Source organism: Heliangelus exortis, chromosome 23 (genome assembly GCF_036169615.1).
Source record: "Heliangelus exortis chromosome 23, bHelExo1.hap1, whole genome shotgun sequence".
NCBI classification, from domain to species: domain Eukaryota; kingdom Metazoa; phylum Chordata; class Aves; order Apodiformes; family Trochilidae; genus Heliangelus; species Heliangelus exortis.
Window position 1 is genome coordinate 5,287,055 of NC_092444.1, and position 27,280 is coordinate 5,314,334.

Genomic DNA, 27,280 nt, shown 5'->3' on the forward strand with positions numbered 1-27,280 from the left:
AACAAAGGCAGACCAGGGAGTTACCTTTACCTTTTAGGATCCAGCCCTGTCCCCTCCTCCTGGTGCTCTCAGGAACTTGCAAAGTTTCTAAAGCCAGCTCTAAACACCCCCAGGGCAGAGTGGGCCACCTGCTAAAGCAGCAAAAGTAACTCTGCTTTCAACCAGCTGATGTAACTCTTGACCTGAAGACCTCTGAAGCCATCAGAAACCCTTCCACCACTGCTACTTTTCACACTGTGAGCCATAACCAAAAATTAATAGTCCTCTAGTGATAAATGGTGTTTAAAAAGGAGAATTATAAAAAGGCCTCACAAGGGTCTAGGTCTCATCCTACAGTCCAAGTTGAATGAAACCTGTAAATATGTGTTTAAATGACTGACTTAAACACAACTCAGCGCAGTGCTCAAAGCATTTTGCTGAACTGAAGCCTGAGCTGGGATGCTTTAGAGGGGGCATCATTGCCAGGAGATGGTGGCAGATCCATCACTGAAATCTTCTAAAACAAATGAATGGTAAAGCAGCTCTGGGCTCTGGCCACCAACAGGACACCAGCAGGATACCAACAGGACATCAGCAGGACACCAGGCCTTTCACAGCCTCATGTGCTCCTACCACTGATCTTGTGGGTTTGTTGTTCAACAGCCAACAGCCCCTGCTCTCCCCACAGCTCTCCTGAGGACAGGAGCACATCACAGGGTGCTGAAATCACAGCTCTGCCATCCTGGGGGGAAAAAAAAGGTACCAGCAAGTGAAGGATTTACCCAAGGCCAAGGCTGAGATATAATTCAGAACTTCTGCCTCCTGAATGCTCTGCACCCTGGTGCTGTCTTCTTCACGAGCACAATACTCCCATGCTTTTATCTTTGAAACCCCAGGAAAAGTGTCCACCTCCCTCACATCCTCATACACCAAAATGAAAGGAAAAAGCAAAGGCAGACACAAGGTGGGAACATGCAGCCCCCACGATACTGTCCTCTTATCCTGCCACTAGCAACAAGTGCATAAACATACAGCAGACATTCATTTAGAACTGAACAGATGGAACAGAGCAGAAAGGGAAGAGAGGGGCTCTGACCCAAGAAAAAATAACAGGAATAGAGTTCCATGCAACATCTCCACCCTGTTCCCCAAGCTGGATCCTCTTCTCACAAACTAACACTATCACCCTGCTGGCTGGGGAGTGGTGATGCCGTGCTGGGCAGGCTCCCTCTCCCCCTCCCCGAGCTGAAGTTGTCAGCAGAACCTGTTGGAACAGGGGCTCGTTGACTGCTCCCTGTCCATTACAGCCTGGATTATAAGCATATTGCACAGAGCTCTCTGCACGGTGCTGGGGAAATCCAATACGCTGAAAGGTTAATGCAATCAATTAGGGTGACAAGGAAGTGGAGTAAAGCCTTCCGAGTAGATGAAAGGGAGAGAGAGATGGAGACAGAGAAAAGCAAAGAGAAGTAGGGGGGGAAGGAGCAAAGAAAAATGAGGGGGAGGAGGGGGAAGATGGTACAAAGTGCTTCTGCTGTAGGCTGCAGTGTGCTGCTGTGGCCAAGGGCACCGTCCTGCCACAGGATGGATGGGATGGTGGGATCCCCGTGGATCCCCAAGGCAGCAGCTGGGTAAGGACTCATCCCTCCTTGGCTTTTCCTGCCCTTTCCTGCAGACTGTGGAGCCTTGCTCAAACCACAGCTGCCCAGGACTCAGGATGTCCTGCTGCCAGCCTGCTCCCCAATGCTGGACCAGCAAATCTCTCCCTATGCCTTTGCTGCCCAGCTACCCACAAGGGATGGAAGTGAGTGCCTGGGTTCAGAGTTGCTGTGCAAGGCTAAGGATCTCAGCATAAGAGAAGGAGAAAGAGGGACCAGGAAGGAGGGAGAGAATTTCCTGTGGCTGTTGATACACTTTGTGCACAGAGAAAGGTGAGGATGAACACATGGCACTTCTACTGGCTAGACACTGACTGTCATCACTGGCCACTGCACCTATCCCCTGGTGTTGTGAGGAGTTTTTCTTTTGGTCTGTGTGTGGCAGCTCAGCCCTGCCAGTCTTGGGAGCACCTGTAAAATAGGTGAGATCTCTTCTCTCTTACTCTTCCAGCCTCCCCTTCCACATGTGCAAACCTGAGCTGTCCTGCAAGGCCAGAGGACAAACCCCTGGGGAACTCTGTTCACCTCTGCCTGCAGAGACAGCTTGATGGGGATGCAGTGGCACTCAGCCCACCAGCACAGCACAGAGATCCTGGTGTCACACATGCATCCTGCTGCTCCATCCTGCAGGGCACAGCCCTTTCCATGGGCCACCTGGCTGAGGGGGGAGCCCCATCCTTCCCCTCCAGCCCCCTGAGCTGCTGCAGGCTGACTGAGCTCCTGCTCTCTGACCCCCTGAGCAGCACAGCACTTCATTAACCTGTGCTGACAGGTCAGCCCATGCAGCCCCTTCCTACCACAGCTCCTGCTCACACACAGCTCGGCCTAGGAGAACGTGACACCAGCTCATTAGGACAAATTATTACTCCATAACCCCTGCCGCAATGTCCCTTAATATGCCCATTTAGCAAGAGACAAGTCCTGGTGGGCTCCTCGGCATTAAAACAACCTCACAAATCACCAGAGGCACAAGCAGCATGATCTCTGCTTCTGGGGGCAGAGGACAGGGTGGCTGCACCCCAGCTGGGTGCTGGAGGGGTGCTGTGCTGCTGGGGGGATGTTCTGCAGGGAAGGAGTTGCTGTCAGCCTGTGGCTCACTGTGCAGCCAAACACACCTCCAAGTTTCAGTACAAGGGGGTGATGTTCCCTGGTGAAATCCACTGCAAAAGTATTCTGGGATGCCCATTCCAGCTGCTGGACCTGCTCCATTCTGCCTTATCCCTGTCTAAACTCTGCCCTCCAGCACTACCACCAGTTTCATTTTCCAGGAGAACTTCAAGATGCCAACGTTTCCTCTCTCTCCCTGTGGTACACGCAAAATCAGTGCCTGGCTTCACAGATTCAGCTGTAACACCAACCCAGTTCCTTGCAGGTTACCCAGCAGACCGAGTCTGGAAGCTGTCAGCAGGCACCGTGTGCTGCTGCTCCACCTAAAGCCCTGCTCAGCTCCGGGGGAGTGAGTGCTCTGCACATGAAAGCTGTGGGCAAACACCTTCCAGGGAGAAGAGGAGTGCAGGGGCTGCACCAGGGACTACAGAACCTCTGTGACTTTGGGAACAGGGAGTGAGACAGAAACACAGGGAAGTGGCAGAGGAAGGCTGCTTCTGAACAGGAATGGGGAGGAAACCAACCTCCAGCCTGACCTGCAGGAGAGGGAAAAGGGAGAAAGAAAACAGGGATTCATGTAACAGCACCAAAGAGAGGAGAGAGAGGGGCAGCAGCGCTGCACCGGGCAGGAGAGAAGAGGAAAAAAAGTAACAGAAAGAAGGGGAAGACAGAGTGAAAAGTGGGTAGAGTGAGAGGGAATGGAGAGAGAAATGAAGGACCTGAGAGAAAGGGAGGGCGGGAGGAAAAGGAGGAGAAAAGAGCAAGAATAGCCACGCAGCGAGGAGCACGCGGGCGAGGCAGAGCGCTGTAACCAGGGTTGTGAAGCATGAAAAGGGAAGAATCTGCCTGTTCCTTTCAGCACCCGGAGCATGGCGCTCGGTGGTGACCTACACTGTGCCCGGCTGTGATCACGTTTTCAGGGCCACTGCCTGCCGATCCCAAACAATGATGGGGAGCCTTTGAAGTCAGAGAAAGAAGCCGCAATGTGAACTGGGGATTTTTATTATTTTTTTTTTTCCCCTCTTCCCCCCCCCTCCCCCCCCTTCGTTTTTTGGATGGCGGGTAGAAGGAGGGAGGAAAAGGAAGGGCTGAAGTGGTGGGGGAAGGTTGGGGGAGAGGTTGCAAGCACAAAACAGAGAGTTGCTCACAGCAGGGTGCCCCGAAACGAGAGAGACAAAAAGAAAACAAACAGTTTATGAGTAGGGCACATGCTGCCTGTGTCTGCATGCCCCGCGCTGCCGGCCCCCCGTGCTCCCAGGGAGGCTTCTGTTCCCCAGCAATGATGGATGGAAGCACAGGGCCATTCAGGCCTGCCATGTTACAGCAGTGGTATTTACATAACACTGGCCTTCCACCGGTCACCTCTGACACTGCCCAGCCTGGACTGGGGCCCCCTCCCACCCCAGACCCTCCCATACCACTTGGACTCAGCCTCTGAGCTCCTGAATGCTGGGGCTCGGGGGTCCCCACTCCTGCAGGGATGCTCAGAGTGCAGAGCATCTGTGCTTTGAGACCCAAGGAAGAGAATGGGATCTCTTTGGGTGACACACAAGGGAGCCCCGTGGTCCCCCTAAGGACAGGAGGTAGAGGCAAGGAGAGCAGGAACTGCCTTGGTGTGGCAGGGAGTTCATGGTGACCATCACTGGTGGAGGGACTCTTACCCCAGCACATGGAGACAAGGCTGTTAGGAGAGGCAATCACCCTTCATCTCCCCTGCCATCTTTGAGCCTCTAACTGACCATCCAGCCTCAGAAGAATGTGAAGTTGGGGTGTTTTTTGCAATGGGGGTCTAGGTAAAGGAAAAGCCAGAAAAGTCAGGATCCTGCTGGAGACACAGAGCTGCTTCCAACCTACCCACACGGCGCTGCAGGCTGAACAGATAAAATGTGCCAGAGGAGGAGGGGAGCACGCACATCACCCTCTTAAATTATGTGAACTGAGCTCAGCAAAACTTCACAGTAGATGGAGACTGCATCCTATTCAGTGAAAGGACCTTAACCATCTCCCACCAGCCCACATGGACGAAGATAAAGCGGTACCTTCCTCACCAAAGCCCTTACACAGTTCTTTTATCTGCAAAGAGGCGGTAGAGAAGATATTGAGGAAAAACCCACAGTGACAAAACCAGGTGCCCAGAACAACTGGTGTACAAAGACAAAGACAGGATTAGGACACATACAGGCCATGTCTGAATTAGAGCTTCTTCTGTTTTCATCTTTCTTTATAATTAACAAGGGTCCAATCCCAGAAGTTCTAGTGCAGACACAGCCAGAGCAAGCAGGCCATAAAGTGTGAGCAACACGCAGAGGAAAAGAGAACCCAGGAGGGTGTAGTGACATACCCATTGCAGTCTGAAGTCTCTCCTACCTTTCGGAGATTTCAAGGCCTGGTTTCTTGCCTCGTTTTTAGCTCTAAATTCACTTCATCCTGAGGAGGGAAGAGAAAGGACTCAGTTAGCACACAGGGCACACCCGACCAAGGGCCAAGGCACACACACTCACAAAAGCTGAGTTAAGATCCAGCTGCAAGGGAGGCCAGAACAGGGCATGCAGACTTTGCACAGTGGCAAAGTGCTTCCCTGCTTCTGGCTGCACTGTGCAGTGCCATGCACATCATGGGAAACATGGCACTCCTACACCTGGCTGTGCATGAGTCTCCCAACAAGGGCTGGGAATAATTTAGCACAGAGAGAGCAGCTATTACTGGCCTGAATCCTGCTTCCCAGGTACCACAGACAGCCCTCAGGCTGCTTTGCACTTTGCCCACGTCTCCAAGGGTGCCTTTTGCTCCACACCAAATTACTCCCTTTCCCATCTTCCCATTTCCTCTGCTGACCCTTCTGCCCCAGAGGTTCACCAGGGTGCTATTGCTGAGGCCTCTTGTGCACCCCAGTGGGGCACAAGATAACGGGGTGCAGGACTGAGTCCCAAGGCACTGAACCCCCTTATCCACTCATCTGAACATCTTCCTTCCTGGAGAACACAGGGAGCGAGGAGGGAAGAGAAAAGGGACAGGGGAAAAAAAGTCACAGCAAAACACATGAAAAGTAAATTGAATTATTTAAAACCATATGTTCCAAAAATGTGACAGAGCATAAAAGCCGTGCCGTGAGACTTCCGGAGGGGGTTATCCTGCAGAGGCAGGGTGGGAGGAGAGCTCGTGGGAGGAGGAGGACTGCTCCACAGCCAGCAGCCAGGGACTTCCCTCTCCCAGAGCTGGAAGGTGGCAGAGAGCAAGGGGGTAGCTTCCTGCAGTGGGAAGGGTGCTTGGCCCTTTTCTGCAGCCTCTGTTTTGCAACCCCACCTATCACAGCTGCCCCAGACCTGGCAGTGAAATGGAAAACTGGCCCGAGGTCATGCACAGTGAGTCCCTGCTTGAATCCAGGGGCCTCAGCCAAGCACCAGCACCCCCATGGCTCCTCTCCCGGGTGCAGCAGTGTGTGTCAACACTCAGCCCTTCTCAGGGACCCTGCTTCAGCCCCTCAGAGCAGATGGGTGAGGGGTTTGGCTCTGGGGAGTCTGTGCAGCCCCTGTGTTTAGGGGCCCTGGTGCCAGCTCCTCCCCACTCGTGCTCCACCACTGCCTGCACGCTGTGCCAAAGATAGATGCCTGGTGCTGGCTGGGACCCAGAGCTGGAAGGAGCTGGTGAGATATCCCAGATGGATGGATGGACACAGAGCACAGGGAGCCCCTCGGGCAAAGAAGATGCATAACCAGCCTGGCTCCTTCCCTTCCCACTCCAGTGCCGGTGTAACAAGGCTGAGGACACAGCTGGAGTAACAGCTCCCCCACTTGAGGTCTTCTCCCACCCTGGCACCCACTGTCCTTCTGGATCTCTCATCCCCTCTCCTGCTTTTTTCTTCCCTTTGTTCTCCCTTTCTTCCTCGCTCTTTCCATCGCTTTCCCTGCCATTCTGTCATGCTCTTTTTTCTCTCCCTCCCTTTTGTTCTCTTCCCTTCTCCTGAGCTCTCTGCCTGTAACTCTCTCTTCCTTCCCAGCTTCACTCCCTCGCCCCTGTGCACAGTCAATTCTTGGCTTTGACTTTTTAAATTTTATTTTATTTTCAATCTTTTTCTTTTTCTTTCTTTCTTTCTCTTTTTTTTTTTTTTTCCACTCCCCTTCTTTCGGCCACAGCTTATCAATGATGCAAGAGGAATAACGCCAATTTACTTAGAATGTGTAATCCCCAAATCAGATTGGGGGATTGTATGAGGCAATATGACCTTGCATATGTCTCCATTAAAGCCAGCCAGGCCTCCTCTTGTATTCTGTGTTCCCAGTACATATTTAGACAGATAACGCTAATTGTACTTGACATGTCCTCTTAAGGATGGACTCTTCCCTCCCCCAGCTCTGCTGCTTCCCTGCTTCCCTGCCTGACAATGTGCTGGAGCAGAGCCCTCGCAGTGCAGCTCAGCACCTGCAGGGCTGCCCAGCTGGGTGGGCGTCCAGCACAGCCCCCAGAGCCCCCACCACCCTCCCCAGTGCTGCAGACCTCACCATGGGGAGCAGGACCAACCAGCACGGCCAGGGCAGGGAGCAGGGCAGGGGCAGCTCTGCTGGAACAGAGTTAATCTGAGATTACTTGCTGCTACTCTGACAATCTTGGATTCTCTACAAGAACGAGCAACCTGCTGCCACCTCCCCAGCCATGGGTGCCACCTCACCCTGCCCCTCTTCCTGCTTCCCTCACTGACACCCTCTCTCTGCCTCTGCCCCACCTCATCCCTGACCCCTTGTCCTCTTCCAGTTTTCCATGCTCCAGCTCCCTCCTCTGCTTTAGGAGGCCAAGGGTGGGCTCCTTTCCCTGAGCCAGAGGGACACAAACTTCTTTGGGGACAGGCCCCAACCAGGACACAGGAAGTGTCCTCACCAGAAAGTATGAAGCTCCAAAGTGTTGGGATAAAGAGAGGAGACGTGCCTACCATGACCACCTTTGAAGCTTCCCTGTTTTCCAAGGAAGGGCTTCCACCCTTCCACACCTCACAGCTCCCACATCTGGGCACAAAGCTCTTTGGATAAATGTTTACATCTGGCTACTGGCCTGTGGATCCCAGCTCCAACTTCTAGGGAACACCATGAAGAAATCCAGACCTTCCTCTTCCCCATGCCCGCCTGTACACTGCTGCTCTAGAGCAGACAAGCAGGAGGAGGAGGAGGGGAGCTTATTCCATGGAAACCAACGGATCCAAACTCTTCACCGAAGTGGACTCAGATTTTTTTTTTTTTTTTTTTTTTTTTGGTCCCCTTGACACAACATCCTAATTCGACTTTTTCAGTATCTTTCCTTCAACAACCTTTTTTCCTTCCTCCCCTTCCTACCCGGCAACTGCGCATTTATTAATTCATGAGGCACTAATTAGTTCTTTGTTTAATTTTGTGTTAAACAGACTGACCGGAATGATAACGACTTGCAGCGTTGCATTACGGTCCCCAACCGCCCCTGTTTTCTGACAACAAGGGAGCGCAGTGAGACTGGCGTGATGAACCCCAATTCCCACTCCAGTTGCACTTCATTAAGTCAAAATGTGACAAGAAGCTTAGAGAGCAACTTTCAGATCGGATCGCACATAACAATTGGGCAGGAAACTTTCCGAGGGGGAAGCGGGAGAAGCACTGGCAGGGAAGGCTGGCACCGTGCACAATTCCCAGTGTGCCTGCCTTAAAGGAGCCAGCTCGGGCTGCTGGCACAGGCAGGGCTGAGGGCACGTGCTGGTGGAGAGGGGGTGCTGGGGGAGGAAGAGGAGAGGAAGGGCAAGCAGCCAAGCCAAATGAAGTAAGAAGCAGGGCTGCTTTCTGCTCCCCTCGATTCCACTTGCAAGGCCGGGCTGAGCTGGCAGCATCTGGGATGTGCAGTTGGGCACCCTGGGTGGGATAAAGCCTCAGAGAGTCACCCCAGGAACTCTGAGGGCATCTACAGGTACCTTCAGCTCCAGGCCTCAGTTTCCCTCCTGTAGCTCCACGGGGAAACAGCTGGTGATGCTCAGCTGCTGTTCAGTTGTCAAGAATTATACAGCTGCCAAGCAGTGCCCTGAGCTGCAAAGGGAGAGGTTGAATATTGGCACCTGCACTGCTGAAATGAGAAGTGAAGGGACACTGTGACACCAGGCAGAGGGACAGCTGCTCTCATGGGAAGGAGCTGTGCCTTCCTTTAGCTCTGAACAGTGCCTGACACTCCGATGGCAATACCAATTTACAGAACTGTTCAGATCAGCCCAGTATCAGCAATAAACTTGAAAAGCTGCATAGCAAGTGCCTCACACCCAGAGCTCAGAACACAGCCACCACCACACTGCCAGACCCTGAGCTCTCTGCTGAGTGCCACAAGTGCCTCACTAGTAGGACTCTGGGCACATGGTCACACATCTGGCCTGGCCCAAGCCACACATGGCAAAAAACTCTGAGCATGACTTACTCCTCAGCACTGGTCACTGTGGGGCTGACAGATGACACAGCCAGGCTCAGCTGGATCTGTCCCAGTCTTGTTGGCACACGAGGGGATGGCTATGGCCAACATGAGCCCTTTCTGGCTCACTGAAGTGCAGTGAAGTGTAAACAGCCTACAAGAAAGGGAAAAGGGTCTTAAAGCACCTCCTGACAGGGTGGGTGGGTGTGAAAAGGGAAAGAGAACTTCCCAACCACACCGAACATGGAAGCCTTGCAGCATCTTCTGCTATTGCATGGACATCAGCTGTGGGATCATGCCAAGATCACACAGAAAGGAAATGAGCTGGGAGCTCTCAACGCCTTTTCTCCCTCTCCTTCTCCCCACAGGAGAAGAAGAATCATCCTTAGACTTGCCTTGCAGAGGCCCAGAAGTAGAACTAAGGTCCAAAGCCACACGAGGGACTCTTGGGGGTCCTGGGGAATGAGTCTTGAGCTCTGAGTGCACAGCAGTGTGTCCTGACCAGGGCAGAGGAGCAAGCACAGCGACCAAAGCCTCTGGGGATGCCTGCACAGCAGCAGTCTCTGTGTGCATTATCAGTATTTTCACCTGAGTGAGCTCTAAATGTCCAGATCTTTGGGGAAGGGTGTTTGCCAGGACACTCAGAGCTGGAGAGCACACGGATCTGCCAGCAGACGTCTCTGTGCTGGCTTCCATCTTTCATGAATCTGGAATACAGCAGGGACCTCTGTGACTGACAAAAAGGCTGTTCCTGCATGACAGAAATCCCAGGAAGACACCATATCCCTCTGATTTCAGTTCTGCGTGTGCTTTGGACCCCATAAAAAGGCAAATTTAGATATGAACACTCAGCTGGGGGGTTGGACTGGTGACCATGAAGAGCAAAAGCACCCATTAACACCTGAACTGAGGACAACTGAGAAGGTCCAGGATTGCTGGGGACAAGAAACTGTCACCTCCCCAGCAAACCTTGGTTTTGCAGAAGGAATATCCTGGCTGCTCTCTAGATGCAGTTGGGCCTTGTCATCTGCTGAGCAGAACAGAACAAAAGGCAGTACAAATCCCAGCCCCTTCCTCTGCAAGCCCAGACTGTGGACCCTGTCCAGGCACTGCTGGTGAGAGGAATGTGGCCCATGCACTCTCTCAGGAGAAATGAGACAGAATTTTCAGCACAGAAATGTCCCCAGGCTGGCCCAAGCAGAGGCAGAAGCTGGTGAGCCAAGGTGAGGAACTGGCACAACCAGCCAGAGCGAGGGGCAGCTGAAGGACTCCCTGATTTTCCTGGGATGAAGCTGTTTAAGGAAAAGCCCATGGGTTGGATGGAGGAGAGGGAAACTCCTGGCAACTCCTGCTTCCCCTTTCTTGGCTGCCATTACAGGGCAATACCAGTAGCACAATCCAAACCAACCACAGCCACTGATAGGGCTCCACAGCTGTCAGCAAAGTTTTGTGTTGAAAATGAGGGTAACAAGCATCCCAAATAGGTCATAGTCTGCCCCTGCCTCCTAAACCAACAAGCTGAAATGCCCTAGACTCCACCCCCAATCTTCTTTAACCAGGAAAACTCTCCTCCCAGGATTACAGGCCCACTGCCCCCCTTCTCTTCCCCTCCATCTGGCTGGGAGCAGCCTGGGACCGAGTGCTCTTCCCAGCCCTGGGAGAACCCTGCAGTTTCTCTCTCATAAAAAAGAAAAATGGGAGCTATAAAAAAGGCAAAGAAAAGAAAAGCAAAGCAAAGGGAAATCACTGCGAAGGAAGAAAAGAGCAAAGCCCCCCTTCCCTTCCCACCCCTTCCCCATTACCTGCCTTTTAGCACTGGGTAGAGCCTCCTGCTTCATTGCTCCCAAGGACTCCCCCTCAGCACAGTGCTCCCCGGGGAAGCCCTGCCCTGCTTCTCACCCTTTCCCCCTCTGCTCAAACCTGTTGAGCAGATCCCAAGCCAGCTCAATAAAGTGATGCAAAAAAGAGGAGGAAAACCTGTGTTGGGTGGTAGAAAAGAGACAAGGGGCCACCCTGGAGGTAACTGTGGCTCTGAGTGGCCACCTCTGGAGTGATGGAGCCAGCCATGGGACAGGAGGGCCTGGATGGACCCAATACACAGCTGATCCCAGCACCCAGGACAGGGAAAGGTCCCAGACCCCCACCTCAGAGCACAGCTATGGCACCATCCAGCACAGCAGAACGGGTGTGCCAAGGGGGGATCCCACAGAGTTCCCCTCACCCTGACACCTGTAAAGCACAGCAGTCCCCAAACTTGGCATTCGGCAGCCCTGGGCAGGCTCCTGCTAATTTGCTGTCAGGCTGCCTAAGCAAACCAATTAAAACTAATCATTAATTATAAAAAAGAGAGAGAGAGAAAAAGACCCTGCACGAATGGAGAACTGGAAAGGGCACGGAGAAAAGAAGGACAGGAGGGAGCAGAGGGAAAGCAGAGAACTTGAGAAAGAGGCAGGGGGAAAGAAAAGTGGTTTAAAATCTCAGGTGCAGAGCTTTGGATGAAGGCAGTGGAAGGGCAAGATGTCTCCCTGGGCATCTGGGGAGAAGCAGAGGTGAGGAAAGCAGGGAAAGGGGCTGAGGGAAAAGAGGCAGCGCCAAGGGCGGCAAGAGCAGGTCCTGTCATGGTGGACACAGCCATGAGGCCAGCTCCATGTCCCTCACAGGGGCACCAGCTGCAGTCTGGCAGAGAACGGGCACTCACCAAGGAATGGACAGGTGCCAAGGAATGGGTACTTGCCAAGGAACAGGCACTTGCCAAGGAGCAGCCCCCTGCCAGCCTGTGGAGAAGAGGAGGAAGGAGCCGGGGGAGCGGAGCACAGGCCTCAGGAGCGCTGTCCCTCCACCTCAGGGCTCCAGGCTCTCTCGGAGCAAACGCCTCAGATGGGGATGAAAAATGGGGCATTTATGAAAAGCCCCTGATTATGCAGCTTGGGCTGGGGGCCCTGGCTCGATCCCGCAGGCTCCCCACGGGCTGTGGTGCAGAGAGAACCCCGGCAGCTGTCGGCACAGCCACCGCCGCCCCCGCGCTCCCGTTGTCTTCCCGGCCCCGCACGCTCCCGCTTCCCAACGCCCCTTTTGAAGAGGAGCCCCAGGCCCACCTCGGGGCTGGCGGATGGCGGAGAGGTGGGGGCAGTGCCATGGAAACGGGGCCTTTCCTGGGGAAACGCGCTGCCGGGCCCCCCCTCTCCTCATCCCGGGTGCCCCTTTTGAGGAGCTGTCAGGACCCTGAGTGAGTGTCACACGACCCAAGGACCAGGCGTGACCAAGCCTATTTTCTGCCTCAAATTTGATTGATTAAAAAACTTTTTAGGAAAACCATGTTAAAAGACAAAAAAAAAAAAAAAAAAAAAAAAAAAAAAAGAAGGAAAGAATAAAAAAATTAAGCAGAAAGGGACAAGGGGGTGGGGGAAAAAGGGAAAGGCCTCTGCGCTGGGTTTCCCTGGCAATAGCACCAGGGGACAAGTGTCAGAGGCAGATAAACAGCATAACCAGGCCAAAAGTAAAGGTCAAAGGAAGCATGAAACTTAACACAACAGTGATTAAGATAATGATGAAGCAAGGGACCCCTGGAAAAAAAAAAACGTGTGACACACAGAAACACACATATATGCTCCAAGCCATGGCCCGAGAGACCTGGTACATGGGAAGAGGTGATGGGGCTTGCTGGGCCCTGGCAGTACCTGGACAGGAATGGAAAGAGAGGAAATATCAAAGTGAGGGATTTGGGGGTAGAGGAGCTGTGATTCCCCCTCAGGCTGGTTGCTGTAGGTCCAGCAAGCCCCAAGGCCAAGGGGGTTCCTCCCATGACACGGATGTGCTGTCCCAGCCAAGCAGTGCTGGAATTTGCAACCAAATTCCTCAAAAGAGTTTTCCTGACAGCAGGAGGAGAGCCTGAGTGGGTGTGAATCAAGGAGGCCCTGCTGACACCGACAGAGCTGTGCTGGTTTGTGCTGGCTTGGGATCTGGCTCTTTGCCTTTTAGCAACTTGTATGAGAAGCCTCAGAGATGCCAAGAGGGAAGGATGCTGGTCAGAGCTGCCTGCCCACCCCCTCTCCTTTGCCAAGGGTAACTCTGCAGAGAAAAGCCCTGAAAGGCTGAAGGCTTCAGCAAGCAAGTCCAAGAATGTCAGACCCTTTGGCATTTACCTTCTCCATCTCAAACCTCCAGGATGATCTCACATTTATGGAGCCCAGCTCACAACTTCCAGTTGCCTGGGACTGGATGTGTCACTGTTGCCAAGAGGCAGCCAAGAAACTGCACATTGTTAACCAACTTCTTTGTGAGTCCAGAGCTTTAAAGTTTGTGCAATGGAAACACAAAAGGCTTTCCACCTTTTTCTGCACCACCTTCCCATTGGGAGTCACTCTGATCCCCTGGGAAGTGTCCCTGCCTTCTCTGGTACAACAGAGTCCTGATGCAGAGCCATCTCTAGAGTCACCTGTGGGACAGGGCTGGACTTGAAGGTCCCCTGCACTCTGTCTCCAGGACAAGGCACCATTAACCGCCTCCCACACTTCCTAAAGTTTGCAAAACACACTCAAATCCAGCCAGAATGCTGGGCAGAATAGGATTGTTCTTCCTGCCAAATATCTTGGGGAAATTAATTTTTTAGCTGAAATTTTTCTTCCATGTAGTGTTTATCATGAGGAAGAGCAAAGAAATGTTTTAAGAACAAAGGTTGAAAAAGTGCTACCTCCATGTTCAGAGACACACACAGGGACACACTCTAAATCTCACTGTGTCACAAAGATGGTTTCCATCAAATACATTTCAGTGCCACATTTCTAGCATCATATTCATGTGTCTCCCCCCCTCCCCCATCATTTATATTCATGGTCTTTTGTAAAGAATGATTCAATTAAACCACCGATGCTCCTTGCTAGGAGAAGAGTCTGAGCAGTGAGAACTCCCCAAAAGTAGGGCCAGGCCAGGGAAGGCTTTGCTGGACTGGGAGAGGAGACTGAACATCCACCAAAGATGTGCAGGTTAGAGGGGCTGGGACACCACTGCCTCACACCTCTGGAAAAACAGTTCATCTGAGAGTGGCAGCCCCAGCTATTTAAAAAAGAAATAAAAATAAAATAAAAATAAAAGAATAATATTTTCAAAATCACTGCTACAATCCCTGGCATTACTGACTGAAAAATGTGCTTTGAAAAATAATTATAGAAAGCAAGGCCTTTTAAAATTTCATTTCTGAGCCATTTCATGTTTTCATTCATTTATTTTTCCCCTCTATGGCAATCAGAAGAGTAAGAAATGTGATGAAAAACTAAAACCCCCAAACAAGTAACGAAAACTGGGATTCTCATTGAGTCCTCTGTGCTCAGAAAGAGGGACTTGAAGGGAAAACACCAAATGTCCTTAAGCACAGGGTGAAAGGAGGGGTTGGCAATGTTCTGTTTTGGTTAATGCTGTTATGAAAGGTACAGAAAGTCTCAGATACCACAGATACTTGTAAACATATTCTTAGTTTTTCCTCCCTGTGTATCTGATGACAAGGATTTAACACACGCTCAGATGCCCACACACAGCCCTGAGATGGGATGAGCCAAGCAGTGCTGGGTGAAACTGGATGAAAGTTGAAATCCCCTCAACAACAGAGCTGGTTCCATTTTACTTTTTGCAAGGAGAAGCAACCCCAACTCCTGCTCCAGTGGAACCTTGAGAATTGACACACAGATGTAAGAGTACTGCTCAGCAATCAGAAGATCACTTTTATCAAAATCTTTTCCATGAAAAGAATACTCTGCATCTCAAAACTCTTTGTGAGCAAAGATCTGTTTCACTTTCTAACACGCTCAAACTGATTTCTCTGGTTCAGAAAGAAAACCCAGCGACTCTGGCAACAAAACACAATGAAAAAAGGAACATGCCAGACCCTAAAAAAGACCTGGAGTAAAAGCAGAGATCCTTTTCCAGCAGCACACCTTCCCTCCCCTCTCAGCCTGGCAAAGGAGCAACTTTCTGTGTGCCTGCGGGGTGGGATGGGCACACACCGTGGGTTTTCAGGCTACCAGGGCAATCAGCTGAGGGGGAACATCCCCTGACACGTGTGTCCCTGTACATACAGGACCAAATAATTGCACACACCTCCCAAACGTGTGTGGAGCACACACAACTCCCTCGCCATGGCCGAGGAACTGTCAGGAGAACACAAGCAAAAGCTGCTTCTTGACAGCGAGTCATTTATATTTTAGCTTCGTTCCATTATCCTAACGAATCCTTCATCAGCAGATGCAATATTAACAGCAGAAAATCAGCTCATTACATCCGGGGGGATTTCATCAAGTTGACAATCATATATGCAGCTACCCGAGCCTGGAGAGGACAGTGCTCTTGTTATTTAGTTATCTTGGTTTCATCTTAGAGGGTTTTTCTTTATTTATTTATTTTGGGGGCTAAGGGTTGATGGTTAGGGGGTGTTTCCCAAAAAACTGCCAGACCCCGGAGCTTTTAGGATGCTGGTCCATAGGCAGATGCACCCAGCTGGAAAATGCTCCAGCCCATCCACAGTAACTGCAACTGTTAAAGGGGAAAGGAAAAAAAAAAGCCCTCACACAACCTGCAACCTCTGGAGCTTTGAGGGTGTTTCTCTGAGGAGTTCAGACTCCAAAAAGGGGTTTGGGTTTGCATCCCTATGCAGCTCCTGCACTGTCCATGAAGTGGCTCCTCTGGCTCTTGTGCTCCAGGCAGGACTCCCCACTTAATGCACCAAAGGGTCTTTTTCTGCAGGAGAAACTGGAAACTCTCAACTGGAGTGATCCCACAGGGATAAGATGCATTTTAAGAGCCTGGGATTTTGTGATGAACTTCCCAGGCAACAGAAGAGGCAGTGCAGATGAGTTAAAAGGCAGGAGAAAGGACTAAGAGTGAGGGTTAAAGGATGAGTTCAGAAGATCATGGGGCTCTTTTCTTTTTTGACTTGTCTGTTGAGGAGCCTCAAAGCAGAAAAGCAACTTGGGTTCCCTCTGCAGAAGAGCCAGATGAGGAGAGGTCCCCATGCACAGCACTGCACCAGACACACCAGTAGCTCCCCAGGCAACTCAAGGTGGGGCACGGAGTGGTCTCAGGGCTGCCAAAACCCCAGCACTACTGTGAAGGTGTTTTCAGTGCCTGCACAGCTGGGGTCTGGCTAATACTGCCTGCACAGACCTTCCTGATCTGCATCCCCTCGTACTAAGGGTCTTCCTCATCAACAGCAGCCAGAGAAGTCCTTGGCACCTCCAGTCTGAAAAGTCACTCCTTACAGCCCCAGGCTTCCTTCCTGCCTGCAAAGGAGCTTTTCTACCCACCCTGAGATTCCCTGGAGGAACAGGAATCTCCTGCTGAAGTCTCACTCGCACATGGTGGGTGCCTTTGCCACCACATCAAGCCCAGTCTAGTGATTTCAGCTGGAGAGCAACAATCTGGCTTCCAGGGCTTCTCCATCAGAGGATGAAGCTGGGGAGACTGGTCTGGAACTGGACATGGACCATTTGTGGCAGATCCCTGCTCCTGGACAAGCCTCTCTGCTCTTCAGTCTCAACCACCCAACATAGCTGAAGGAAGAAGAGAAGTTCACATCTCCTCCAGCTCAGAGGAGGCTGGAATGGGCATTTTACATTTTCCCAGCAGGGCTGGATTTCTGCACAGCAAGGAATATGTTCCCGGGACGTCAACTCCAATCTCCACTCCGCTCTGACAGGTTTAAGCTCCAGTTTGTCGGACAACATCCCAAAGTGTAAGAAACTGGGGGCAGACTCTCTAATCAGGCTGTAGGACAAAGGCCTGGTCTGACCCTGTCACTTCCACTTACTCTTGCTGTCTGTCTTGCTCCCCCCACCCTCTCGGCAGCCTCCCTGCCCACCCTGGGCTGCCCTCCCCTCCCTACCACAGCTGGGCTAATCCTGCTCCTCCCGCGTCCAGCGCAAATCCTCCCCAGAGTAAACCAATCCTGGGAATTTTTATTAGATTATCAGCCTGCCAGCTCAGTGCTGGCTGGACTAATCCTAATCAGGACTGATTTCTATTAGCCAGCTTCAGGGAGGAGCTCTGCTGTCCCAGCACCCCAGGCCCACACTGGGGGAGCCCGAGGCCTTTTAGCCCGTTCTATTCAAATTTTCCTTTCCAAAAGGAACAAATTCAGCCCAGGACCACAGGCTGCAGCAAATGCAAAGTGTGTGTGTGGGCTGTGTGCACTGGGCAGCCATGGGACAAACTCTCCCCACCTCGTCACAGAGCTGCAAGGGAAGCCAAAGGGGTCCAGACTCTCCCCCCCCATCCCTGGAGCAGCCAGCACGGGCTGGTTAGTGCCACATGGAAGATGCTTTGTGGCAGGGGACACGAGCCTGCTGGGGACCAGGCTGAGATGATGGGCTCATTTCAGACAAGAGGACAAGTGGCCACAGCTTGTGTGACCAGGACAGAGTTCGCAGTGCTGGCTGAGTCAGCGAGGTCTCCATGCCCCATTACCCATGCCCAAAGCAATCTGCTTTCACTGCCCTCCCCATTTTATTAAAGCAAACTGTCTCTCAGTCCTTCTTTCCTAAACCCATCCCTGGCCCTGGAACTGACCTGACTGAAAATGTTTACTTTTTACTGGCCCACAGACTGGGGAAAGTTTTGCTACCACCTTAAAAGGATTTGAGTCAAGCCAGGAGGCCAGCTCGAGCAGGCAGTGCACAAGGAGGGTGTTGAGAAGAGAGGGCTGTGTCCCCTGCCTCTGTCCTCTTGTCCAATCCACCCCCTCAGTGCTGAAAGCACAAACTCTCACCAGCAGCCCCCGGGGGACTCCAATGCACCTCTGAGCCCTGGCAGCTGCCACGCAGCCTCTCCAGTGCTACAGAGAGGGAAATCAGAGCAGGAGCACTCAGGAAAGCCTCTCTTCCCCAAAGTGATCTGGGATCTTCAAAACCTTGCAGAGAAGAGGGGTCATTTAAACCTAATTGCTGTTAAGCCTCTTCTAAACTTGTCTGCTCACCCTCTCACAGGCACATTACACGTGGCCATCCGAAGGAGGAGGAATTGCCTGGAAGAGCAGAAGTTGCATCTCCCAGGGACCACGGTTCTCTCTGACTTGTTGCTCCAGTGAACAGGTTGCCCGGGTAGCTTGAGGGACAGCAATGCACCAGAGAGACCTTCAAGCAAGCCAAAAGATGTTCCAGGCTGAGACCAAGATCAAACACACTTTACATCCCCACAAGAAACCCCAAAAGAGAGCCAAGAGCCACAGCCCTGCCCAGACCACACAACCCCACCAAGAAAAGCAGATCTCAATGGGCAGCTCCACAGCCAGTGCCTCCAGATGCTCTGTGCTGCATCAACTCAGGACCTTGTTCTGTGCTCAGGGACCTCAGTGTAAACCATGAGTAACTGTCCAGAACATCAGGCTGCTTGGAGCAGCTCAAGTCCTCTTCCTTTCCGGCCAGGCTTCCAGCACCAGTCTTACTCTGGTAGGTGGCAAGGTTTCCTAAGAGAGAGTTAACCAGATCCGTCTGGAATCAGAGGCTGCAGCAGGCTTCCTGATGACAAGAGAGAGAAATGGGGGACTTGGCCCAAACCCTCTAGAAACCACATCAAAAAGAGATGTGGGCGAGAGCCAAGAACAGATGATCCAACTGTGAAAGGGCTCTGTATGTGTTTGTGTGTGTGTGTGTGTGTGCGTGCGTGCAAGCCAGGGAAAGAGGCAAAATCAAAAGAAAGAGAGAAAGGAAAGAGGAGGAGTAAGAATGAACAGAAAGATGGAAAGAAAAGGTGTGGAGGCACGAGATCAGGAAGGGACCAGAACTGTCACAATGTGTGTGGCCCTCTCGCAGGCACGCGATGAACAACAAAACATGGTAACAATATATAATGGATGTCATGTGTTAGTGATAAACACAGAGCAGAAGAAAAGCTGGGTCTGTCTCTAGCTTCTCCCAGCTCAGATCTCCAAGTGCTACAGAAACATGAGGCCAGGTCTCAGGAAGGCAGTGCAGCTCCTTTGCTGTACCATGGCATGGTTTGGAAAACCTTGCACACTCAGCTCCTGCACATGGAGTGGTTTCACAGAGGAAAGCAGAAGGCAGCAGATGTCCAAGGGGGAGCTCATGGAAGAGCTCTGGCTGGAGACAAGGGGACTGGACTCCCAGTTCTGCAATTTAACCACCAAATCAAGGTTTAGTCCATTGAGAAGCAAAGCCCCAGAAGCATTGTACAGCAGTACAATGTGCTTGGGTCAAGCACCCAAGCCTCTTCTCTCAGCACTGCCTACCCCAGCCCCACCACCAGTGGACAGAAGGGAAGATTTCCCTGGCTCTGTTTTGCCAAGAGGTCCCCATGGTGTGGTGGTCTGCAACAGACTAAATGTATCAGCTCAGGGACAGCAGCAGCTCCCTCAGACTGACTCCTCAACCCTCCTAGCCATGCCCACCACCAGCAGAAGCACCAGAGTTAGCACTGGCAGACAACCCCCATGCAGCTCAGAGGGACACTGGGAGGACAGCAAGATCCAAGGGTGGATTTGCCACTCAGATGTCAGCCTGTCCTCCCACAGCTGGATTAGTAACCCATGCTGGGACAGACCTGATCTGGGGGCTGTTTCCCCTTCCAGCTGTGAGTCCTGTGCTGGCCTCACCCCTCAGCAGAAGGGACACTTTGCAGAAGTCCCCTCCACGATGTCCCTAACATCTCTCCTCTCCCACCTTGCTGCCTGTGCCTCCCACTTAAATGATCTGGCAGGCAGACTACAGGGGAATGAGATGAGACTCAAGGACCAGTCCAACCCAAACCTCTCGTTGAGCTCCATGCTTCGAGGGATGGAGAAAGAATATTACAACTTTTACATCTGAAGGCAGGTACCAGACACCAGATGTTGGCCAAAAACACTTGAGTGCCACGGGCAGAGGTACAAGAGAAGATGAGACATGAAGTAAACTAGGGACAAGATAAGAAAAGGGAGGATGAGTTATGACAAGGTGAACAGTGGGGACACCAGAAGATGCAGTGGGATAAACCCAAGTTGCTTCTGCCCTTTAAAGGACTTCTGGTCTCTAGCAAGGACATTGGGTGACACCTGGCCTCACCATCTAGAGTGGCTGCATTTGGGCAGGGAATTTGCCCAGCTCCATGTCCCCTGGAAGCTGGGCCATGCCCAAAAGCAATCAGGGAAAGTTTTGACTTTCCTCCCCCCACGGCCTTTTTTTTTTTTTTTTTTTTTCCCCAATTTATCAGCAGATTGTGTGGAGCCGAGTGGCGCTCGCCTCACCCTGCTAAATAAAGCTTTGGTATTTCTGATAAAGCCATCAAATTCCTTATCATGCTGACACAAAGAGCATTTAAAGAGACACACACACTCCCCAGCACCCTCCACTTCCCAGTCCCAGGCGCCTCAGGGTAACCTTTCTGAGCTGAAATGGAAAGCTGGGGGGGGGGGTAGCTGTTCAGAGCCCTGCATTTCCCAAGCACCCAGCCCATGTTTCCAGGGGACCCGGCCTGTTTAACCTCTAGAGGGGGAGCTGGGTTCTGTCAGGCTGTCCTGAATACTGGGACAGATTCGATAGCTCTGTGTAAATAATGCAAGCTGAGATGGGGCATCAATAGAAATGCCCTGCAACAAGCAGAATATCGATAGCCGGAAAATCCTATGAGGAGGATGGCAGAGCCAAGTGTCTGGAGGTGCTTTTAAACTAGGAGAAGGGGAAGAGAACCAGAGATCTGGAGCTGCCACGAAGACACAACTGGGGTTGCCACTGCCCCTCGGATGTGCCTTTTCTGCACGATGGCCTCGAGAGGGTGTGAAAAAGATGTGGTCGTGCTGCGGTCTGGACTTTGGCGCTGCCTTTCCCCTGCTCCTGAAATCTGTCCCTGTCCCCAAGCAGAGGCAGCTGCTGGGAGCCCCTGCTCCCTCCCCGCAGACACAGCCCGCAGACATTCCCTCTCTCCCTCCTCCTTGCCACAGCGCGGGCTGTTGTTTAACCTTCAAATTTATTATTTTTAATTATTTTGATTTATAAAAGCGTGAGGCAGTTAAAACCACATTAAATAAACTCGGCGTTACGGCGCTTAACAAACACACATAACTTTGGACTTCTGAGGACTCCATAAAATAATCATCTGCCTGGAAGTGGCTGCTGCAGCCTCCCGGCCGGGCTGCCCGTGCTGCACACCCACCTCCTGCAGCCCCCCAGGATCCAGGCTGGCACAGCTCCACTGACACCCCAATCCCTGCCCACCCCGCAGCCCCTCACCCCCCTCTCCCCTCTCCTCACTCTCCAAGCAGTTCTGCTTTCCAGTGCTGCTTTCTGCCCTTCTCCAAAAGGATATTTTGGTCTCTGACCTCCCCTTCCCCAAAGGCGTTGCCTCCCACTTTCTGTGCTGCTGAGGTTTCAACACAAGAGCTCGTAAGGTTTTGGTACCAGGAAAATGAAACAGCCTCAGGTCTCTCCTACCTCAGCTGGGTCTGATACTCTGCTCCAAACCCAGCTCTGAACACCACCAGCTCTCCTCACCTAGCAAATATCAAGTCTGGAGGAGATGATGGAAAAGAAACAAGGAAAGAGAGGAAGGAGGAAAATAATGAATAAAAAAAAGTGAGAACACTTGTCTGGTAAACTCCACCCAAGATCCCAGTGGAAAAGGATGGTTTAGGACCTAAGCAAGTGCTAATGAGACCTCAGCTTCCATTGCCTGTGCACAAAACCTCTGCAAGCAGCTGAAGGTGTGGGCTCTGCCTCACAGCCCCTCTCCTGACCTGCGGGCAGATCCCAGAGATGTGAGGAGCACAAAGCATCCTCCTCCTCCTTCTCTCCACCCCTTGCTTTCCAGGAGCAATAAAACATTCCAATGCTTTTCAATCCCAATCACCTGCTGGGTCTCAGCCTGGCAGGGCCATCCCAAGGAACTCAGTGGGTGGGCTTGAGACACACACAGAAAGTTGAGGGAAGAGACTCTCACTCCCCTGTTTCATTGGCATCTGCAGTAAAACACCAGTGATTTATACAGGAAATAGGTGAAGAGCAATTATAATTGATTGGAAATCATTTCCTGATGGTGTCTGGGTGTGATTGATGGTGCCGGCCGACTGCTAAAGGACAGCAGGCACCGAAAGAGACAATTTGTAGCTCCCATCCCTGGAGCTGAATGTACCACAAACCACAAAACCCCCTTCTGCTGGCAGCTCCTGCTCAGAGAGATGGGGCTGTCCCCAAACCACCTCTCCCCTGTTCCCACACAACCTCTGGTGTCCCCCCACTTGCTGAGGGTGACAATACCTTTCAGGCTCCTCCCTGACCCTTCTGCTTTTAGTGGGTTTTATGAAGTGAAGCATCCATCTTGTAGCTGGTATGTCCTGGAAATATGGATGGGTAAAGCAGTGGCAAGACAGCAAAGTGACAGATCAAGTGTCAGGTAGGGTGCTAGGGACCTTGCAGGCAGTGAGGGGAAGCAGGGACAGGAACAGGGACAGGAACACAGCACACTGTGGCTGTGTCACCTGCAGGGCCATGGAGGCCACCTGCCCAAACACTGGCCCAGGGCTGAGCCTCTCTCCATCCACAATGGGGTGATTCAGGAGTGAACTTAAAAGCCCTCTGCACTTTTCCAGTGTGAAGCAAAGAGAGGAGAGAGTCAGCCCATGTTTCACTTTTGAGGAAAGGGCAGCTCCAGGTGATGGATGTCCTCTGCTGGAGTAAAGGGAATCCAAGAGGTGGGGACACCAGGGCTTGGGGCAGCTCCTGGGAGGCAGGCAGCCATACAAGAGACCCTTGGTGGCCACGGTCTGAGCCTCTCTGTGCTTTGGTACAGTGTGATTCTGAGAGTTACCTGACTCTCAAGAGAATTGCAAGGGAAAAATTACCATGTGCAAAGCAAGTGCTAACACACATCCTACACTTTGCTTCTTTTCTCTAGAACCTAATACATATATAGCACAGTGACATTTCCCATCTCTACAGCAACTCACACCCAAGCCCGTGAGAGCTCACCCAAGATACTCCTGAATGCCCACCCCTCCTCATGAGGAAGAGCAGAACAAAATTCATAAACAAAACCTTTTGTTAGAAGTCACAACCAAGTATCCCAAACGCTGGCTCTGAGCAAAATTTTACGCTCAAGCAGAAACTCTGTGAACCTCTCCAGGAAACTCACCAGCAGACATGAAAGGCTTTTGGAAGCTGCAGTGATGGTAGAGATTTACAAATGGGGAAACTGAGTCACTGAAGATTAACATGATTGACTGAGATAGCACCATTCTTGGCAGAGATGAGGAGGAGCTCAAGCCTGTACACCTCCTGCTCTAACCACCAAATGGTCCTGCCTTGTGCTGGAGTAATGAGGACACCAAACCTCTGCCACAGCTTCAGCTCAGGCAAAGAATTTTCAGGCTGACAGCTGTTGGCATTTTGTTGTGGTGGTGGTTTTTTTCTTTTTTCCATCAGCATTTGCATTGGTACTGACCTACTGGGGAGGATGGAGAGGACTGGATGCAGGGCAGCCAGGACGCTGAGCAGACCTCCTTGCCCACAGTTTGTATTTCATTCCCCTGGGAAAGCTCCTGTGCACACTACAAGTGCTGGGAGCTGAGACAAGGGATCCAGACATGCTAAATATAAAGGCTGCAGGACTGAAGAGGGTTTGTGGACTGTTGTCCATGGGGAGGGGTAAAGGTAAAGGAGGGGGCTGGGTCACAAAGTGCCTGCAGTCACAGCAGCCTGTCAATAATTTTGCATTCACTTTCCTTTCCGACAGGGATTCATTCCCTAATATGGGGCTGGCAGCTTTCTGGGTTATTTCGAGTGTGTGTGATAAAGTTCCCTGGATACTGATGGCTTCCTAGGATCAGGATTCTGAAAAAAACCCAGCAACATGCCTTGATGTGTGGGGTGAAGAGAGGAACCACGGCTAATTGCAGCCTTTTCTACGAAAGGAGGCAGGAGAGGGGGGTGAAACACAGTCCCTTCCTGTAGGACTGAGCTCTGCAGAGCTGGGAGCCAAATCTTTCTGCTGAAGAGAGTGCCTGGAAGATTTTGTCATGTGCCAAAGTCTTTCCTGCCGAAATTCCAGGCACGGAGGGATGACAACCCTGCACCCTCCATTACAGCCACTCCAGGAGCTCTGACCCCTTGTGCATCAGGTTAAAACTGAGGAGGAGACCAGCCCCTGACCTGAGGCACTTGGGCTAAAATATGAAACAGGCAAAGGGAAATGAAGGCAAGAGAGATAATTTCATCTCTCAATGTCTTGTTTAAGGTTAGATGGGTAAGAGCCAAGAAAAGAAGCTGGGTCCCCAAACCAGCACTCACATGCTCTGGGTTGTACCAGCTCCCCCACCTTCTGGCAGTCACTTCAGAAGCCCAGAGGGACCTGCTCCCTCACACTCTGATAAGGCAAATTATCTCTCATCTATTCCCAACTGATTTCCTTAAACCTACCCCAGCAGCCCCCACGCTGCATACTCCATTACTGACAGCTCTGAGTTCTTGTCTAACCAGAGCCTCTGCTTTGCCCTTAACTCTCTCAGCTTCGTGCTGAGCCGTGCCTGGAATCTGGGGGAAACTCCCCCAAGAAATGAGGCTTCAGGGAGGTCTGTTCATGCCAGGCTGTCCCACGGTGAGCCCAGTGCTCTGCCCGAAAGGCAAGTGGGCTTTCTGACCCAAATCTCCTGTTTTCTAAAGCACAGAAATGGGAAGTCCTCACAACTGACCCCAGCAGATGTCCCCAGGGGTCCTGCTGGCTTGGATTAGCTTTTGAAGGCAAAATCAAGCAAAGCATGCCACAGATGATGTGCCACAACTGCAAACGTGTCTGGCTCTTGCTACCCTAGAATAATTGAATCATTTAGGTTGGAAAAGACCTTTGGGATCATCCCATCCAACTGTTAACCTAACACTGCCAAGCCCACTGCTAAACCCTGTTTAAACGCCTCACGGCATCATTAAGGTTGAAAAAGACCTCTAAGTTCAGACTTTCTCCCTGACCTGACCTCGGGCAGCATTCCTGTGGACAGTGGAAAATCCATGAGGAGTGAAAGCTGTGCCACCCAAGCCGTGAGCAGCAGGGAGTCCTCCACGGGCTCCTCTCCAGGCATCCCCAGGGCCAGAGGCCACTTTCTGCTGGCGAGCTTGCCAGCTGCTGTCACCCGCAGCACAGGGCAGGGAATCCCAAGCTTCCCTTTCCTCTGCAATGCTCAGCTGAGGCTCCTGAGGGCAGCTCTGAAGAGAAAGGGATTGAGGACCTGCAAAGCCAAAGCTGCTGCCACACCTGCTGGCTTGGAGCAGTTCCTCTGGGGGGACACCTCAGTGAAAGGAGCCTGGAGAGGGTCTGGGTCCACATCACCGGAGCAGCAGGAGGGGACAGGGCTGGGCTGGAGGGAGGGAGCCCTCTGGGAGAGCAGGTGCCACTCAAGTGACTTGTGGGGTAAGGGTAGTCACTGATGCTGCAGCAAGTGGCAAAGGAAACCCTCAGACCATGTCTGCAGCCATTTCAAGGTAGGAGATTTCACCTGGAATTTCAAGAGGTGAGGAGCAGTCCCACAGCACAGCACAGCTAACAAGCAGTAACTTGCTAATCTGCCATAACATGAACATTTACATTCATGCCAATGTACCCTTGGATCCCATTGCAGTGTTAACCTCAGTGTCCTGGCCAAAATCCATCTCAAGCCACTGCATGCTGCCTGCAGAAATTCCCCAGACAATTGCAAAAGAGAGGGTCAGGTTCCTGACATCCTGCCCTGGGCTGCTGGGCAGTACATGGAGCCAAACAGCACTCAGAATCTGGGGTGAGGATAGAAATCCAGGAGTTAAAGAATGAACCCTCTACCACCACTGATTTGGACTGGGGACACTAGGAAAGTTTCTTCCTTGCCTCAATTCATGCCTTTGGTTCCCTAACCCACTTGCAGACCAGACAGAGACCAAGCTGCCCCATGTTTTTAAACAGATCCTTTTCTCCTGGACACCTGGATATAAAGCAGTGCTGTCTGGACAAAGTTGGCAGGGGAAGACATTTTGGAAAGCCATTTGTGGCTACCCACCATCACCATGGCCCCGGGAACAAAGGTGTGGGGAGAAGGATGCAGTGCTCTACAAGCTGCCCTGAGCCCCATCATTTATTTATTTATATTACTATTTTTCCTTTGGGCACCAGCTACTTCTGGGCCACAAGGGGTTAACCACAAAAGCTGATTTCTCTGCCTTCACTCTACCTCAATTTCCACTGCTCCCATCACCTTCCTCCCCCACCCCCTGATCTTATGAAAAAAACCCATCAAAATAACTATTTTATGTCTCCAAATATGCAGATCATTTTCTTTAATGAAAGATGCTTGACGTCTCCGATCCAATTAATATGCAAATGCAGGCGAGGATTTATTTGTGACATTCTGTCTGGGTGAGAGAAAACAAAAAAGGCCTGTTAACCAAAACACTAATTGCTGTGACTGATTGTCACATATCATCATTTTCATAGGATCTCCTCCATCCCTGGCTTGCAGGGAGCTGTGAACCAGGACTGGGAGACTAGCAGACACCAAGGAGAAACAGGGCAACCAGCTACCTGCCTGCCACGCTCGGATGAGCTGGGGCCTCCTTCCCACTGTATGCCAAGCCCCTCCAGCTTGCATTTCTCCTCAGCCCAACTGGTAGAGTCCCTCAGAAGCAGCTTTTCATGACCCCTTCTGTGCTTTCTGGGCAAGATGCTCTGTAACACCCCAAAGCCTCGGGAGTCACTCGTGTCTCACCGCACCAAAACTCCTTGGAGAGCATCACACCAGCTGACACCTGCATGGAGGGGTGCCCACAGGAGAGGCACCCAACTGGCATCTCCCTGCCTCTGCCCAGCTCAGCACTTCTGGCTCCCATTCTCCACTGCAATAGCTCCCTCTAACTCAGCACTTCAGCCAGGAAGTGGCTTTGGTCCAAAGACACCGAACCAAAGACCATCAGCCTGGGAAGGAACCCACCCACACCTTCTCCTGAGCCCTGACACATTGAACTGGACAAATGACCTAGCCCAGGCTCAGCCATGCCCTGCACACACAGAGGACAGGCAATGATTACAGCAGGCACCATCTCTTTAGCCACCAGAGAGCACAAAGTGCAGAGGACAGCACGAGGGGGACGACGGCCAAGGGCACAGCAAGGCCAGATCCACACCACAGCTTTCAGCAGCCTGGG

General features: G+C 51.9%; 1 protein-coding gene across 7 annotated transcripts in view; it reads right to left on the minus strand.

Moving 5' to 3' along the window:
• CASZ1 (castor zinc finger 1) overlaps positions 1-27,280 on the minus strand; it is a 200,217-nt gene that overhangs the window by 101,488 nt on the left and 71,449 nt on the right. For 2 of the 7 annotated variants that reach the window (XM_071767112.1, XM_071767107.1), the window contains exon 3: positions 5,112-5,171. The exons of 3 other annotated variants lie outside the window; for them this stretch is intronic. Coding sequence is in view for 1 of the 4 variants with exons in the window: in XM_071767111.1 (XP_071623212.1) it covers positions 5,086-5,089 (4 nt within the window). In the remaining 3 variants the exon portion in view is untranslated. Of the gene's footprint in view, positions 1-5,085; positions 5,172-27,280 lie in introns of all 7 variants that reach the window. 2 more of the 7 variants (XM_071767111.1, XM_071767106.1) reach the window with 1 other exon arrangement.